The sequence below is a fragment of the Physella acuta genome, unplaced genomic scaffold (genome assembly GCF_028476545.2).
Source record: "Physella acuta isolate Inbredline_101_S28 unplaced genomic scaffold, ASM2847654v3 ptg000200l, whole genome shotgun sequence".
Lineage (NCBI taxonomy): Eukaryota > Metazoa > Mollusca > Gastropoda > Physidae > Physella > Physella acuta.
In genome coordinates this window covers 1,903,678-1,922,861 of record NW_026731719.1, presented here as the reverse complement: position 1 = coordinate 1,922,861, position 19,184 = coordinate 1,903,678, and the positions used below count along the sequence as shown (strand labels likewise).

Here is a 19,184-nt window from a genome sequence, read left to right as displayed (position 1 = left end):
TCTCACGGGCACGTTTGTTCCTGGTGCATGTTCCACGCCCCTCCGGTCACGTGGTTCGGGGCTCCATAATTGCCTGGCTAACATTTCACGGGTGTAAATTAGTCTAAGCTTTGGTAGGCAGACGTCAGTCAGTTCCTGAGGTAGGTAGGGGGGGGGGAAATGTACTACACCCTTCGGTAAGTGGGAGGATAATGCTGGTAGTGTTGTGTGGGTGTGGGGAGTTAATGCTGGTACTGTTGTGTGGGTGTGGGGAGCTAATGCTGGTACTGTTGTGTGGGTGTGGGGAGTTAATGCTGGTATTGTTGTGTGGGTGTGGGGAGTTAATGCTGGTACTGTTGTGTGGGTGTGGGGAGTTAATGCTGGTATTGTTGTGTGGGTGTGGGGAGTTAATGCTGGTACTGTTGTGTGGGTGTGGGGAGTTAATGCTGGTATTGTTGTGTGGGGGTGGGGAGTTAATGCTGGTATTGTTGTGTGGGGGTGGGGAGTTAATGCTGGTACTGCTGTGTGGGGGTTGGATAAATTATGCTTTTTTTGTGTAGGGGGATGGATAAATGGTGCACTGTTATGTGGGGGGGTAGTGAATAAATGCTGGTAGTGTGTTGTGTGAGGGAGTGGGGGAGGGGTGAATAAATGTTATTACTGTTTTGTGTGAGGGGGTGGGGGAGGGGTGAATAAATGTTATTACTGTTTTGTGTGAGGGGGTGGGGGAGGGGTGAATAAATGTTATTACTGTTTTGTGTGAGGGGGTGGGGGAGGGATGGATAAATGCTGGTAGTTTCGTGTGTGAGGGGTGGGGGAAAAGTTTCAGTTTGTAGAAAAAAAAATGTGTCTGTCTACATGTAAATGTTAGTGGTATCCCCGTACGTAGACCTACGTTGTGTGTTATATCGTATACGTTGTGTGTTTTACCACTTATCGCTAGCTTGTTGCCCAGCTCTACAACCTTACTTGTTGTCGTGACTATACACTACGGTACCATGAAGCTAGTAATTGCGTTCACCTTTCAAAGATCCATAATTTTTTAGACTAATTAGAGCGCGTTAATTTTTTCCACACTACATCCCGCACCCACCCACCCCCCTCCCCCTTCCCCCCTCTACCTGTTTAAAGCCTGCACCCTTTCATGCAGAACCCACACACGCGCTAAGAAGCAGGTGTTGTTAGTATCGTTGAGCATTCTTTCCCTTTAGCACTGAGTGAGTAACATGCACGCTGCTAGTTTTGACAGCAGGCATGCTCATCCATGGCCGTTACACACGTCATCCATGGCCGTTACACACGTCATCCATGGCTGTTACACACGTCATCCATGGCTGTTACACGCGATCTCTCGAGGTGCAGGTTTTGTAATCTCATGGCCAAGTAACAGGAGCACACGCTGATAGACGTCATTCACAGACAATACAAGTTTGAGGTTCCAACTCAACTTAAGGTTTCTAAGATTCCTCTTTAGACGTTGGGCAGATGAAGTAGAGTTCATGGTTCTTGACCTCAGCATATGAAGGTAAGGTGTGCTCAACACTGTGCCAAACACTTCACCCAAATTATGTCAGGTACCCGTCATAGCTGGGTGGACTCAGAGACGTCCTATAATACAAATCCGAACCGAGGTTCTAACTCGAGACCTTCGTGCTAGGTTTGTACTTGTATCATACATTAAAAGATATGAGTCTGAATTAATTTAGTATCACACAAATAATAGGCAATGCTCTGAACACATATAGCATCGCAATAGAGAGACAATAATTCTGCAATGCAATGCACATAGTCACAAAATAAATAAAAATCAAACAACAGAACCATACACAACAGAAATATATCTGTAAAAATGTTTTGTTAACTTAAACTTTTTAAATTCTCACACTGTAGTAATTACAAAAACATTTATTTAGAAAGCTGTTTTAAATGCTTATTCCTTCAAGCTGTTTTAAATGCTTATTTCGTCTAGTGTTGACGGAAATAAGCACGACCAATGTGTTGATTTATCGCGCTCAAAATAGACTCAGATATCAGTCCAGAAAGGAGTCGAGATAATAGAAAATTGTCTTGTTGCTTGTGGTAGGATGCCACGGTAGGTATACCTAAACTCGCTGCCAGCAGACATTGTCTATTGATAACTTAGTGGTAGCAGCAATATATGTCTTCTATTTTGCTTTTTAATATATCTATATGGTTTGGTAACTTAGACAAACAGATAATTACTTTCAGAAAGAAAATTATTTAATGCCCACACTGGGTGTCCTGATGGGTGCCCATACTGGCTGTGTTTATCAATGTCATGTGATACGTTACGTCGGGGGGTAGGTTGGGGGTGGAGGGGTAGGATATGTTGTGTGTAAGTTGGCGAGTAATAGTGGGATAGAGAACTGTTTCCTGCCGTTGCTAAGATTTACGTTGTTGAGAGCGAGAGTGTGGGGGTGGGGTGGGGGGGTGGGGTGAGGAGAGGTAACGATAATTATGTTAATTGACTTTCCTGGCACGCAGTAGAGGAGTAGAAGATTCGCGAATGTTATTGATATTAGAAGATGCTAAAACGTCGTTAATACTATTTTTTTTTATTTGGGAAGAAGAAAAAAAAGTATTTTGGGAGATTGTTTTTAAAAACTATTTGAAAATGTTTACAAACATGCTGAGTCATACCTATGAACTTATGAAGGGAAGGGAGAAAATGTGAGGTGGGAGTGAGACAATCTGAGGTAAGAGGAAGGGGAGACAATCTGAGGTAGGAGGAAGGGGAGACAACGAGAAGTGGGATGAAGAGAGAAAACTAGTGTTAGAAGGAAGGGAGACAACCGGTATCAGAAGGAAGGGAGAAAACCAAGAGTTAAGCTTTAGCTAATGTATAGAATTAGAGAGTGCAATCCGCTAAAAATCTCCAGACTCATTCAAAAGCTGGCGCCACTCCTTTACATTACGTCATAAGCTGTGAATGTTTACACACGTTTTTGAAGTTGGTTGTGACTTTAGGAAAAAATGGTTTTAAAAAAGTTCCTTTATAAGAAGAGAAGGTAACTAGAAATGTCGAAAATGTATTTGAACATGAAAGTTTGGAGATGTTTTTGTTCAAGTCTGTCATGAGGTGCCAAACACCATGAGCAAAACCTGTTTCAATTTCGGTGAGTTTCCGCATTTACAGCAGGTGATGGCTCCAAGATGTCCCGGGGGTAGGGGGAAGCACACCTGCTCATCAGTCCAGATTTTAAAACCAGCTAATCACACCTGCGCTTTTCCTCCTGTGCTAACCTTGTCTGCCTGCTTGTCTAAATAAAACACATAGACATTTGCGTGGAGTTAAAGTATTTTAAAACATAACACACTCTGAAATTATTGTCAACACAATTTCTAACTGTTTTGTTCCCAAACATTCGCAATTTATATTATCACTAGAAACAATATAATTTACTTAAAAACATCAGTTCAATAAGCTGTATTTATAGTGAAATGCTTGTAATAAATTATGAATTGTAATAGGCTAAATTCGTGATGTACTACAACTACCAAACAATGATTTGAACCCATTTGCTCGTTAAATCTGTCCATACATTTTCTCAACGTCTTATAAGATGGTGTAGTTCGATGTTTTAACCATTCAAGCCAATTTAACATGGGTATAACATGGGTATAACTTTGGTATAACATGGGTATAACATTTGTTTAACATGAGTATAACATGGGTATAACATGAGTATAACATGGGTATAACATGGGTAAAGCATGGGTATAACATGGGTATAACATGGGTATAACATGGGTATAACATGAGTATAACATGGGCATAACATGGGTATAACATGGGTATAACTTTGGTATAACATTGGTATAACATGGGTATAACATGGGTATAACATGGGTATAACACGGGTATAACATGGGTATAACATGGATATATATAATATGTATAACATGGGTATAACATGGGTATAACATGGAAATAACATAGGTATAACATGGGTATAACATGGGTACACTTATGAAGAAACGCGTAATGTCGTCTCATTGTTTACCAGCACTTCTATTATAACAGCATTAGACAAGCTATTTATACTTGGTATTTAGGGTAAATTAGAGAATGAGTGAGTCATGTTTCATGCTCTGTAATAGCTCCACGCCATCCTAAGATCACACATCATCTATATCTCCGCTGGCTGTATTGGGGAGGCTGTTTGATATTTAACAAAGCGTGATTTGAACGATGCTTTTTGCGTACGTGTCCTTGCAATTCCCTGTCTAAAAGGATAAAACAATAACCCTCGGGTATGTCTCACACGTGGAGCCACACATTTTTTGTGAGGGAATAAACATCTTCTTGTTGGCCCAAAACATCAATCAGAAATAAAACGTTCTCTTTATGACATGTTTGCTTATAGCGGGGGTTTAGTGTAAGAGTAAAATATTCTGCTATGTACGTGGTCGAAAATTATACAACACACTATATTATGACGGGATAAAGTACATGATGTTGTTGAAAACATTAAATAAGGTATACTAAAGGTATACAAAATTACATTAACGTCACTCGCTATTGTCAGTGACTTTTAATTACCAGATATTTATCTGTGTAGTAAAATAAAAACCCACCCCACCTTCTCCCCAACCCACTTAGCAATGGCACTGCATGAAGCTCCAGGTTTCCGGCGAGTTTTACCCCCCCCCCCCACCCTCCCTCAGACATTATCATACGCGGTCTTACATCCACAAACAACGGGTAGGCGGGGGAGGCGTGGATCAAACATGTGTAGGACAAACGGAAGTCAATCATTCAGGCATCTGGTGAGCAGACACAGATGCTGGCAGTCAAGAAAAGTGAGACAGGCTACCTGCAGACAGTGAGACAGGCTGCCTGCAGGCTCAGTGAGACCTGCAGGCTCAATGAGACAGGTTACCTGCAGACAGTGAGACAGGTTACCTGCAGGCTCAATAAAACAGGTCCAATGTAAGTGGTTACCTTTCATCTTACTAAGTCCCTGGGTGGTTGTTGTGTTGTGGGTTGGTGGTTAGGTATGTGCAATTTTGGTGGTTAGTTGTGTGCAATATGTGGACATGGTGAGATAACAAGTATCCATAGTACCGAAGCCGCTAAACCAATGCCGAAATTATTTCCATAAATTTGGCATGCTTTTGCCGTCTTCTTGTTTGAATTACTTGTGAAACGGCCTCCACTTCTATCCCTCTTTGTATTCTATCATTATAGATGTTGTTGGGAAAGTTGATGCCTTTTATCCTTCGAGGGCTCTTAAGATAGAATCTAGTGATCTGCCGGTAGCGATGATTGGGTTCTAGAATTGTTTGCCAGGCAGAAGGGCAACGAGGACACAGATTTTGTAAAGTCTGCATTAAAAGTCTTGGATGAGATTATCTTCGGCCATGATGTGTGCGTGGTTGTAAGCGTGTTTTACGCTCAGTGGTGTAGTCATACAGTCACCTAAATAATTGACAATGTTGCCTTAACATGTTAAATCTTTTACTTCGTTGTACTTGCGTGTTGCATATTTTAATAGAATCTTTGCCTGTCGATTCTTGTTTTAATAATTTTAATTTTCTAAATATTTAATTTGAGTCCTATACCAATAGTTGTTTGAATATCTTTAGAGTTACCATTCATACACAATTTCAGTGGGTGCTAAATTCTTTACTTTATTTTTAATTTAAAACTTTGATTTCTATTTGTCCTGGAGTTTAGTAATGTGTTTTCTATATCATACTGTAAATAAATAAAACCAGGAATATGTATAACCAAAGTGAACTGAAAAAAAAAATCATAATATTTAGAGTAAAGCTATGTACAAACGACGAAAAAATTTTACTTTGAGAGCACGCACCTTCGTGCAACAGAAACTAACCTGTTGAACACGTGAGCCATGAGACTTTTTAAACCGCTCGTGTCAATTAGTGCTGCGGAAATTTTTGATGGGGAACAAATTGAGTCATGGGGCCACTGAGGCTTTCTTTTGAAATTTTTTGGTTTAATTGGATTAGAAGCACACGATTAAATCTTCTAATTTCATCATTCTGTACATGAAAATATGCGCATCATCCCACTACATAATCATGTTAGAGATATTAAGATAAAAACATATATATATATATATATATATATATATATATATATATATATATATATATATATATATATATATATATAGTAAGTGCAATCTGTGAGTGCTTATGTGTGTGTAGGTCGTGTAGTTGTTGTATTTTTGTGTAGTGTTATGTTTTTATGTTTTTATGTATTTTGTATTTTGTTTCGCTTTCCTTTTTCTGATTTATGATTTAGCTCTTTTTCCTGCTTGTTTGTATTTTTGCAGTTCTATGTTTTTGTTGTGTTTTGTTGTTATGTTACCTGCAGCTGTACTTCCATATATTTGCAGTTTTGTGTTTTTGTTGTGTTGTTGTGTTATGTTACCTGCAGCTGTACTTCCATATTTTTACCCACGTCTGTTTCCAGAACTCTCTTCTAAGTTTCTATCTCGTCCTCTATTGTGAGTTTTTATACAAAGATGTGATTTACGAAGTGATTTTTTTTTGGGCATGTCTTAGTTCAGTGTAAAAACTTACATACCTGATGAGACAATTATGTATCGCCTAATTGCTGAAATATTTTACCTGTTTCGCTATTGTCAGGTTTTGCACAAGCTTTGATCAAAGAAGTGTTTGTAAATGTGTTTCTGTGGGATCACGTTGGCATTACATAACACGAAGGTTAAGGTAATGTTTAGCTTTTTGGTGCACTGAGCTATGTGAGGTGGGGTGGGGAAGGGATGAACGGGCAGTAGTGAGAACAACTGGTAGCCCGGAAATCTTCAGTTCGGATCCCAGAGTTGAGACCTGGGAAAGTAAAGGTGGCTGGCATAGACCTAACTACACCATATCCATACATAGCGAGCTCACAGAAACAGATTAAATCTACTCCATCTACAATATGTACCGCAATTTCCGAGAGGGTAACTCTCTATTATTAGATAATAATGTGTTAAAAATATAGTATAAAGAAAAGATAATAAGTTGTTTAATTAAAATTATTTTAATAGCATTCTAAGATTAAACAGAGTCAAGTTTTCTTACAAGACTGAACATTTCAAAATTAATTAGCCAAGAGAAAAATAGCAGAGCATAACGAATCGTTTTGAGAACACATTTAGTGTGAATAAAAATATTTATCTGATTATTATTTATATTCACAATCAACGTGTTCTAAAAAAAGATGTGTGTTACTCTACACTCTACACTAACCGTTAAAACTTTTCGTTCAGAGTTAAACTCACATAGTTAATTTACATTGTGTGAAGGTGGAACTAAAAAAAAACATGCGTGAAAAAATAAGGGTGACGAAAATAGAACACGGTAGTCTGCGGGAAGTTTTTCAAGAGGAAGCAGCAGTTAAAAAGTTGTGAGGAAACCTCGGCATCACCTGTTGTACTAATCAAGGCCTGTCAGGCTAAATGAACGGCTGCATGCTTTAATTACTGGAGGAGATGTGTTGTGACGTGTGTGTTAGATAATGTGATGCTTTTGTTGGTTTGCTGAATTGTATGTGTGTAAATATAAATATTATAATGTATACACACACTCACACACATATGTAATTATATATAAATAAATATATATATATATATATATATATATATATATATATATATATATATATATATATATATATATATATATATATATATATATATATATATATATATATACTATAGCTTAAAAACATTATGTAAAAGATTCTATATACATTCTCAAATCAAATGTTGAAAATTTGAAGATAAAAGGCGGCTAGTTAATTCTTGTTATTATTTCTTCAATCGTAAGAAAGTTCAAAGAATGAAAAATGGGTTTATTTACAAACAGCACTTTACCGGAACACAGGGATGGGAGGGGGGAGGGGGGACTTTTAAACTCCAGAAGAAACACAGGAGCATCAGTTCTAGCAGGTACAGGGAAGGTTGAGTTTGAGAGTAAACAGGGGAACTGTAGTGTGAGAGGGAACAGAGGAGCTGTGGTTATAAGCTCACCAACCGTGAAGTGATTGAGCCATGACACAACAACAGAATTGATGTTCTTTAAATCATTTAGATGCAGGTGCTGATGTTACGTGTTCTTTGAGTGGATTTGATTTGATGCTGGCTGGCTGGCTGGCTGGCGAGTTTAACACACAGTCCACACATTACTGCACATATAGGTTAATTACCAGCACATGTGTACAAACACATGTGCTGATACAAATATGTGAGGTCATTCAGCCGATCTGAGTGGTGGTTGGTCACAAACACGATGCATATGTAGCCGCTATTTGGCACCCATTTCTATACTTTCAAAGTTCTGCACCAACCACATAATGTGATCACGGTTGCTGTATACCACATATGTTACGGTTGCTGTATACCACATATGTTACGGTAACTGTATACCACATACAATATTCATTTAAATATAATAGATTAGAACGAATATGATTTAGTCAGTGCCTTGTTGGACCCCTGATGTCCATATATTATTCGCGAATGAAAATAAGACAAACATGTAACGTCACGTATGTTACGGCTTACAAGGGCATCGATATTTACACAACTTTTACATGAAAAAGATAAACATTACCCGAACACATTATTTGCCGTCAGAACCAAATGCTAGAATCATTTCTGCTCAACTAAAAAATATGATCAGGGTTGTATCTGACAACAGTGGCAATTCTTTATCCTAAGTATTGTATTACCTCCCCTGGGATGACGCTATTATTGCGATTGTTTCCCCTGGCGATGTTTCTGTATGCAGAGTGGCTGCATCTTTTTCTAGCTGTTTTTTCTTGCTGTCATTGGAACAAAATATTACATGTGTCAGGCAATTGCGCTGTGTCTTTTATACAAACCCCGTAAAAGTGCATTAGGAAAATGTAAGCCATGTCCAAAATGGGCAATTGATTTAATGGTACACTGAGATATATATTTGGGAGAGATTGGGTTTAAATATGTTTTCAAAGTAAATATTTGTATTAAGAATATATATATATATATATATATATATATATATATATATATATATATATATATATATATATATATATATATATGTACTTAAGGTTATTTAACTGGTTTTAATTAAATTAAGAATTAGCACTTTTAATTGTCGACATCATTGCAGATCAAAGAACAACTACGACTTTTTAAACCTTGAGCTATTTACTTGGTTATTTCCCCTATATTGGCTACAAAATTGTTTCCTCGTTCAGTGGGGTTAGATTTATTTAGTGATTATATATAACTTATTGTGACACATAATTAAAACAATTTTCCACCAAGGTTGCTATAACATCGAACATAACAATGTGTAAAGGATTGATGAAATCTGATTCTCTTTAATCAGACCAAAACACATCCACACTCAACACTCTGGTACCTGGTAACGTGTTTATTCCTCTACAACTCTTTACAATCGTGTTATCAACATTCAACCCCACTCGCTCTACCAGCTGTCTACTGTTGTCAACACGCGGACACGCCTTATGTGTGATCCGATGCAACATATTAGACAAACAACAACAAACGGGTTACAAAACAAGACTGAATAAAACAACAGCTCGTTAAAACTAAAAGAATTTAATTATATATACACTATCTACACCTAACACAGTCTAGTCTAAACACAAAATACACACGATAGTACAAAAACTACGATACAGTGGCTAAATACTCGTATAGACCTAACTGACACTAATCTTGTGGGAGAACTGGACAAAACTGAGCCAATCACACACGTTCTCATACACCTTATATACTCGACTAAACTGATACAATCACACACGTTTTCATACACCTTATATACCTTTACATAAACTGGCACAAACCGGACTGTTACAAATCACAGACCGAGGATTGAACAGGGACGAACAAGGTGCCAAGTACAAACAACAATCAGCCCCATTCATCCCCCTTCACTCCTTCACTACATCCACTATCCCCCATCTCCTATCATTTACGAGTTTCTACAATCTGCATTCGACCTTGGGGTAAAACTACACAACCCTGGGCTAAACTCAACTCGCAACTCACTATCCATGGTGTTCTAAACAATACTAACCTCAAATGACCCGAAACAAGGATAAAACAAATATTATTTCAGTAACAAACATGTTCAATTGATGTGTAGAAAACAGCTTTTAAATATTTTATAAGAAATTTAAAGTGTCTTCGCTTGAATGGAAATGCTTTTATTTTACTCTCTCGTATATACAAGTATAAAGAAAGTCTTGCAATCGTGCAAAAAAAAAAAAAAAAAAAAAAAAAAAAAAAAACAGATTTTTGCATATCTCGACTTTTTACAACTCCCTGAGTCGGAAAAAATAGTTTTGTAATCTTGTCCGTATGTTTGTGTGTGGGTATGTGTGTGTGTCTGTGTGTGTGTCTGTAAAAACGATAACTTGAGTACCGTTACAGCTAGGTTGATGAAATTTCATATGTAAGTATTATATTAAAATCGTAGATCCGTATCAACTTTTGAGCGATTTCCGATAACCGGAACTGGAACTTTTTCTACTTCCAATTTTTCAAAAGCCTAAAAATTGAGTACTATTTCAGATAGATAAATAAATTTCTCGTGTAAGTAAAATATCTAATTGTCTGCCTTCTATTTAATTTTGAGTAATTTTCGATGAACGAAAGTAGTAATTTTCGCTATTTCCGATTTCTCAAAAAACGCATGTGAATTTATTAAATAGGCCTACTAATAATATTCCACACTAGTATTCACATTTTATTTGGCGTTCACTTGGTGTGCAATTTCTTTTTCTACGATATTTTATTCTATTTTAAAAAGATTAAGTATTTAAAATGGATTAAAAATCATGTCGATATCCCGAGTTGCCATACCCTGTTGTTTCATATATAAAATATTCGAGAAATTTTAGGGGAGATCACACCCGGTTTATTTTTTTTCAAAGAGAATAATTATGTCGTTATTTTAAAAATTTGTCTTCTGTTGTGTTACTCTAGCGTTACTCTTTTCCCGTTCTTATGTCTCGTGGCTCAATCTCGTGCCACACCCTCGCACAATACACACACCAGCGCCACACATACACCCGCGATAAACACACTGGCGCCACACGTACACACTCACACGACGCACACACACTCGCGCCACACACACACACACAAACACGTTTCTTGTCCTACTGTTATACTTGTATTTATAAAGACAAACAAGCTTAGTGCCAACACACACTTAATACGAAAAAAAAATACAATCTTTCAATCTTAGCTAAATGGCAGCCGTCTCATTCCATGCATATCTTGTAGTCCGCTTTTCCAGTTTACTTCGTTACCCCTTGAAGAACCCTTCAATGTGAGACGATTCATCGTTTCACTGTACTCATTAAAAAATCATGACAATATGTCTGAGCTAAGAAAGTGTTTGGCAAAACGCCGAGCTGGTAGACAATGGTCAAATTTTCTTTCAACTAAATCTTGAACGTTTAGGTACGACCAGTGGCGTAGAGAGGTCGGGTGTCACCCGGTGCGGCACTTAATGGTGTCACCCCCCCCCCCCCCAGAGGCGTTGCGACCCTTCCCGGGGACAAACTTTCATGTTTTCGATTTGCACCCCCCCCTCAAACTTTCGATTTGCACCCCCCCCTCAAGTTTTTGATTTGCACCCCCCCTCAATACACCCCCCCCCTCAAGTTTTTGATTTGCACCCCCCCTCAAACTTTCGATTTGCACCCCCCCCCTCAAGTTTTTCTCTATATATTTTGCTATTTTTTGCCTTGGTGTCACCCCCCTAAATGGTGTCATCCGGTGCGGTCCGCACCCCCCGCCCCCCCCCCCCTCGCTACGCCCCTGGGTACGACGAAAACACAAAAACATGCATTGAGATATAAACAAACACAAAAGCATGCATTCAAACAAAGAAACAAACGATCACAAAACATACATTCAATCAAGGAAACAAATACAAAAACATGCATCAAAAAAAGAAACTATTACAAAAACATACATAAAAACAAAGAAACAAACAAACATAAAAACATACATTCAAACAAGGAAACAAACAAACACAAAAGCATGCATTTAAACAAGGAAACAAACACAAAAACATGCATCAAAAAAGAAACCAAAAACAAAAACATACATTCAAACAAGGAAACAAACACAAAAGCATGCATCAAAAAAGAAGCAAACAAACACAAAAGCATGCATTAAAACAAGGAAACAAAAGCTGTTTTAAACTTGAGCTCGAGATTTGCGTGTATCAAATATTTACGGTTGTGTGTCTAGCCTTCATGTTGTTGTTCACAAAACTTTGTTCTTGTTAAACTGAGATAACTAAGTCACGGTGACGTCATGGAATACAAGTGGAAGAAAGAAAATACAAGTTATGACATGCACGATGCTTGCGAAATTTCGTTGCATAAACCATACTTTAATATAGCCACTAGATGTCATATGAGCAATTGGTAAACTCTACTTCATCTGCTCAACCACCTTCAAATTCTTTAACATATTAACTTTTATTGTTTGTGTGGATTGGTTTTGTTTGTTTTTCTTTTTTTTTAGAGGAGGCGGTGTATAGTAAAAATCTGATAGTTTCGGAAACAAACCAGCGCCTTCCCCCCCCCCCCCCCGCCCCTCTCTTTTTCTCTCTCTCTCTCTCTCTCTCTCTCTCCAGAAATTAAACAAAATATATACTTTACTTCAACTAGTATCTTCCCCCGCTGAAAGTTAAAGTGGTTTCTTCGTCACTCTCTAAAAAAATGTCTGTGGGTAGCAATTTTGTGTTAACATAGACCTACATTTTCCTGAAGAATATTAAAACACGTGTATCAGAAGTTTTTAAAACTGAGTGATTTTTTTTTGGCTGAATGAGTGATGAGTTGATACATTGTCAGGCGGCGTTGATTACTAGACCACACTACACCGATATTCTGATGGAACGAGTCATGTTTAAACAGTACGAATGAACTTGATCAAACTGAAGATTTAACGCTACATTTCTAAACGACGGAAGACGAGAATATTTTTAAAAACTTTTAAGCGAGTATTGTAGCCAGAAATCTGGACTGTGCTTTGACAATTAGATATCAAATTCACTTATGATTTATTGCCAGGAGATCAATACTATGGGCGGGATTTTCCGACATCACGTGTTCATTTTTCACCCAATCAGGTTTAGGCTATAAATTGAACTTTTTCTAGGTAACATTACTTTTTTCTATATTTTGATGAGCCAGTGTATATGATCAAAGATTCTTTTATCAATACTTAATTACATGTTTTAATACAAACATGAAATCAGTAAAGTTTCTTATCTTTGTTAAGTTAAACACAGTTTTACTTTGGTTTCCTCATTCCTGTACAATCGCACACAGTCAGTGTATTGGTAGTACTCAAATGATGTTAGGCAATATTTGTAGACACGATGTTTAATTGAAACTTAATTGAAATTAAATGTTTTATCGAAGAAAATGTATCAATCAGTTGTGATTCGCTAAGTTGTTAAACCAAATATTTGTAGACACGATGTTTTATCGTAGTAAATATGATATGTTGCATTTGTAATGCTCTAAGTTTAAAAAAAAGACTTAATTTAAATATTAAAAATGTTACCATGATAAACATTACAAAAAGATTAAGTAAAATTTAATGTGAGCAAATACTAATTTGTTGTTGAGAAAGCTGTAAAATAGTATTCCTCACTATTTTGTATTGTTAAATATGTTGTATATTTCTCATGCAGCTTACCGGCTCTCGTACAAACATTCTGAAGTGCTGGGGTTACACTAATATGAGATTGTATAGCTTTTAGGTTATTTAGACACTTTTGGTGGAGTTTCAATGTTTAGCCTTGGAGCAAGTTTATCAACACATCTAGGTACAACATTAGTTTAACTCATCTGTAATACGTGGGATAACCCGTCAATAGTACATCATCAGTTTAACTCAAGTATTGGATACATGGGTTTGACCATCAACTTACAGCACTCCCTTGACCCCAGTAGTTAAACATTGATGAAGCACACCCTAGATAAACATTTTCAAAACTACGGTAAGCTTTAAATATTACGGGAAAGACATCCCCAAGGCCACTGCTTACACTAATAAAGTGATCGATTATGTTAATTGTTTATTGACGAATAGTGTGCACTTGTTGTACTAAAGTTTAAAAAACATGGCAGTAAAATGGTGGGGAAAAAGGGAAATGTTAAGCAGGCGTTATATTTTAACCTTGAGTTTTATTTCTGTATTTTTCAGACTGAAGTGAACTTATTGTTTTAAAAGCATTGTTATCACAGTAGTATTGGTTTTGTTGCCTATTACATGATCAGCCGAAATAGAATTTATTTTAGTAATTGAGCCTTCTAAGAGGTCTTTCAGCCGGTAACGTTCAGAGTGCGACATTTAGTCTGTTGTATTTATGTAATGTTAAATGATATAGCCGTTTCTGTTTGCTTCTTTATTATTAGTTAATATTTTGACGCGCAAAATGTAAATTTAAATTTTTGAAAACATTTTATTATCTAAATTATTGTTTAATTATAAATGTTGTTTGTAAACTAAAATAGCTCATTAAGTCTAATCAGGATTTCATAAATTTACTGATGCAACCGACTCAAGAATCCCTGCGCAATCACACTTAGAATTTTGCTTGAAATAGTTTGGGCCGTATTATGAGAAGTCCTAACATGTAATACATATCCTAGTCGGGTTTGGGAATAGTACGTGGTTTTTAACCGTTTGATTGAAATATCTAAGTACACATGGCATTACCGTATGCTAGTCAACGACGTACGCAATTGAATATTTTACAGTCCAAAGTTTTAACGTAGAGTTCTCTACTCTAGTAAGCCTAACGAATTTTGACTTGAACGTCAAAAATGAAGAAAAAAAATCACTCCACCAAAATTATGACAAGCACGAGGCTTAAGAAAGAACATCAACCTTGTCCACGTGTAATCACGGCAAATTAAGAGCTGATAATAGATGCACGGTTGGAATACAATACTAAAGCATTTATAATGCAGACTTTCGAATCAATGATAGATCTCATGTAACATATTGCAACATATTGCGTCTATATGATTTCAACAATCAGTGAGGAGAATAGGAATTACACTAGGATAAATACTATTGTCTCTTCGCAGTAGTGTCACTGTTGTGGTACCATAGTGCTACCGTGGTGCTACCGGGGTGCTACTGTTGTGCTACTGTGGTGCTACTGTGGTGCTACTGTTGTGCTACTGTTGTGCTACCGTTGTGCTACTGTAGTGCTACCGTGATGCTATTGAGGTGCTACTGTTGTGCTACTTTTGTGCTACTATGGTGCTACTGTGGTGCTACTGTGGTGCTACTGTGGTGCTACTGTGGTGCTACTGTGGTGCTACTGTGGTGCTACTGTGGTGCTACTGTTGTGCTACCGTAATGCTAGTTTTGTGCTACCATAATGCTACTGTCGTGCTACTGTGGTATCCACGTGCTGTACCCGTGTTATTGTACGACATGACATAGTTTTGGACTGCGCAAGAAAAAGTAATCGATCAGGCATTAATTATTGACGATACATCAAACGACGTAAGATAGGAGTTGAGATGTAAACATGAAACACAACTATTTATACACCATTAACCATTTGATCTAACACGTATCTTGAAAACTAAGTAAAAGTGAATTTATTATGAGAAAGCAGTTAATAAGCAGAGTTTCTTCCAGGCATCTCTTCGGGGGGGCAAAGCCCCCCCCCCCCCCCCCCCCCCCAAAAATTTTTTACCGCCCTCCCCCGAACGAAATGAAATTTATATAATTTATATAGAAAATATATACTTTTAACAGTGTCCGCCCCCCCGAAGAAAGTCTACCGCCCCCCCGAAGATTTCAAGTGCCCCCCCGGAGAAAAAAGTCTGGAAGAAACACTGTTAATAAGTTCCGTTATAGAGTCAAAGGTTTTTTTTTTAATTTTGTTTCTTTTCATAAACTTTTAAATTCCTCTATTACAAATAATACTATAGTACACCCATTATTGTTTGTCGCTGATAACCTCTGATAAGTAAGCTCTTTTGTATTGGAAATAATGGGCGGCGTGGTCGGGTAAAAGAGGCTCGTTATCTGTAGTCAGCAATTATTTTAGGCGAAAAAATTCCAAAATCAAACAACTGCTGCCCACAGACATTTTTTAAGATAGTGAGGACGAAACCACTCTAACTTCAAGTGTGGGGGAGATACTGGTTGAAGTAAAGTATATTTGTTCTATTTCTGGAGAGAGAGAGAGAGAGAGAGAGGGGGAAGAAGGAGGGGGGAAGGAGTTGGTGTGTTGCCGAAACTGTCACAGAGTTTTGCTATACACCCGTCTCTTAAAAAACAAACAAACAAAAACCCAACATAAATACAAGTTTATATGTTAAAGTAAAATAAGCCATTGGATTTGAAGGTGGTTGCGCAGATGAAGTAAAGTTTACCAATTGGTTATAAGACATCTAGTGGCTAAATGAAAGCAGAGTTTATACAACAAAATTTCGCAAGCATTGTACATGTCATAACTTGTATTTTCTTTCTTCCACTTGTATTCCATTACGTCAATCTGACTTAGTTATATCAGTTTAACTAGAACAAAGTTTTGTGAACAACAACATGAAGGCTAGACACACAACCGTAAATATTTGATAAACGCAAGTCGCGACATCAAGATTAAAACAGCTTTTGTTTCAAACCTTTCGTCTCCATAGTCTGAATAGACACGTTTCAAAATTTTGCTATGATATATTTTTCTCTTTAGAAATGTGTACCTTCTTAGTTTTTTTTTAATCTTGAGTTTAAAGAAAAGAAAAACATGCATACAGCTTTAGATCTAGGCTCTAGACCAGGGGTTCCAAACTACTGCCCGCGGGCCAGATGCGGCCCGCAAAGTCCTCTCATCCGGCCCGATGAGATATTTTTTACCAAGAAAAATCCTTTGTTGGTGATGGCTTGGGAACTTTGCCCAGAAAAATCAAAAACATGCCTTGAAGAAACTGGCCCCCGAACTGAAATTTGATAGTTAATACGGCCCTCGGACTGAAAAGTTTGGAGACCCCTGCTCTAGACCAAGCTATTCGATTGCCCACATTTATTTTTTTTTTTTGTTTTTTGCGCGGTCTACGTACTGTCTAACAAAACAAAGAAAAATCTGTCTATGTATTAATTGAAAGTGCAGATTTTATGACGGGATGTGGGCTTGTGTGATGATACTTGGGCTTGTTTGATTTTACGTTGACTTTGTCAATATTACCTAGGTAAGTGTAAGTACATGAATTTTTGTGATAATACATGAGTTTGTTAGATTGTAAATGGGTTTGCGTGATTGCATATGGGCTTTTTTAGCGGTACTTGGACTTTTGTGATGGTATAATGCTACGTGGGCTTTGTTATGATGTGTGTTTGATCAGGCATGTTGGTGCGAACGAATATTAGTGCGAAATATATAATGAACGCATGAAATGGTGATGCCGTACGCAAGATTATGACGTTTCAGTGTAGGTTCGTTGTTGCCGGGGAAGAAGATAATAGTAGTCTTGTTCTAGTTGTGTTAGGGTTAGGTCGTAGTGTAGTCAACTCTTAGCATCGTTCGTTCTGATTGTCATTTGTATTTTATAGTGCAGTAAGTAGTAAAGTTAAATATTGTCAAACTGTCAAATCATTTGCATGCGTTGATATCGTCGTACTTGTCAGAACTCTGCCCTGTCCACCCCCTGTTTACCTGTCCACCCCCTGTGCACCTGTCCAACCCCTGTGTCTCTGTCCACCCCCTGTGTCCCTGTCCACCCCCTGTGTCCCGGCTGCCCTGTCCACCCCAGTGTCCTTGTCCACCACCTGTGTTCCTGTCCACCCCCTGTGTCGCTGAGGCCCAGTCCACCCCCAGTGTCTCTGTCCACCCCCTGCGTCCCTGTCCACCCGCTGTGTCCCTGTCCACCCCAGTGTCCTTGTCCACCCCCTGTGTCGCTGAGGCTGCCCTGTGTCCCGGCTGCCCTGTCCACCCCCTGTGTTCCTGTCCACCACCAGTGTTCCTGTCCAACCCCTGTGTCCCGACTGCCCTGTCCACCCCCTGTGTTCCTGTCCACCCCCTGTGCCCCTGTCCACAACCTGTATACCTGTCCACCCCCTGTGTACCAGTCCACCCCGTGTGTCCCGGCTCCATGTCGACCCCCAGTGTCCTTGAGGCCCTGTCCATCCCCTGTGTCTCTGTCCACCCCCTGTGTCTCTGTCCACCCCCCCGTGTTCCTGTCCACCCCCAGTGTCCCTGTCCACACCAGTGTTCCTAAGGCCCAGTCCACCCCCTGTGTCCCAGCTGCCCTGTCCACCCCCTGTGTCCCCGTCCACCCCCAGTGTCCCAGTCCACACAATGAGGCCCTGTCCACCCCCTGGGTCCCTGTCCACCCCCTTTGTCCCGGCTGCAGTGTCCACCCCCAGTGTCCCAGTCCACACAGTGAGGCCCTGTCCACCCCCTGGGTCCCTGTCCACCCCCTTTGTCCCGGCTGCAGTGTCCACCCCCAGTGTCCCTGTCCACACCAGTGTTCATAAGGCCCAGTCCACCCCCTGTGTCCCGGCTGCCCTGTCCACCCCCTGTGTCCCGGCTGCCCTGTCCACCCCCTGTGTCCCCGTCCACCCCCAGTGTCCCAGTCTACACAGTGAGGCCCTGTCCACCCCCAGGGTCCCTGTCCACCCCCTTTGTCCCGGCTGCAGTGTCCACCCCCAGTGTCCCTGAGGCCCTGTCCACCCCCAGTATCCCTGAGGCCGTCCACCCCCTGACTCCATGTCTACCCCCAGTGTCCCTGTCCACCCCCTGTGTCCCTGGGGCCCAGTCCACCTCTTGTGGTCAAATTGTTATATAAAGGGCGAGAGAAAGTTTGCTGTAGTCGATTGCATTTTTTATTAAGGAAAACACGTATACACATACTTTTAAAGATGTATTGTAAACACATTAAAAACATACAACAAAAAAAAACATAGAAACCATTATAAAGAAATACAGTATGGGAAATATATAATATATTCTACTCTATAAAAACTTTCAAGAAAAATGTTGAATTTTAAAAAAAAAACGTAATTGTAGAATGACAAATGCGTTTCTCTTTATTAATGGCAAGAATTAAGGTAAGTCCAAAAAAAAAACCACATTGACCAAGGTTAGTATTGTGTACAACACTCGTAATGAAGATTTTAATACAA

General features: G+C 38.9%; 1 protein-coding gene across 1 annotated transcript; it reads left to right on the top strand.

Annotated features, from left to right (window-relative positions):
• The first annotated feature begins 4,784 nt into the window (after positions 1–4,784).
• Positions 4,785–18,847, top strand: LOC131937138 (uncharacterized). Its single transcript, XM_059294330.1, has 3 exons — positions 4,785–4,933; positions 17,813–18,441; positions 18,528–18,847. The coding sequence occupies exons 1-3, from the start codon at positions 4,785–4,787 to the stop codon at positions 18,845–18,847; spliced, it is 1,098 nt and encodes a 365-aa protein (XP_059150313.1).
• Positions 18,848–19,184: the final 337 nt, after the last annotated feature.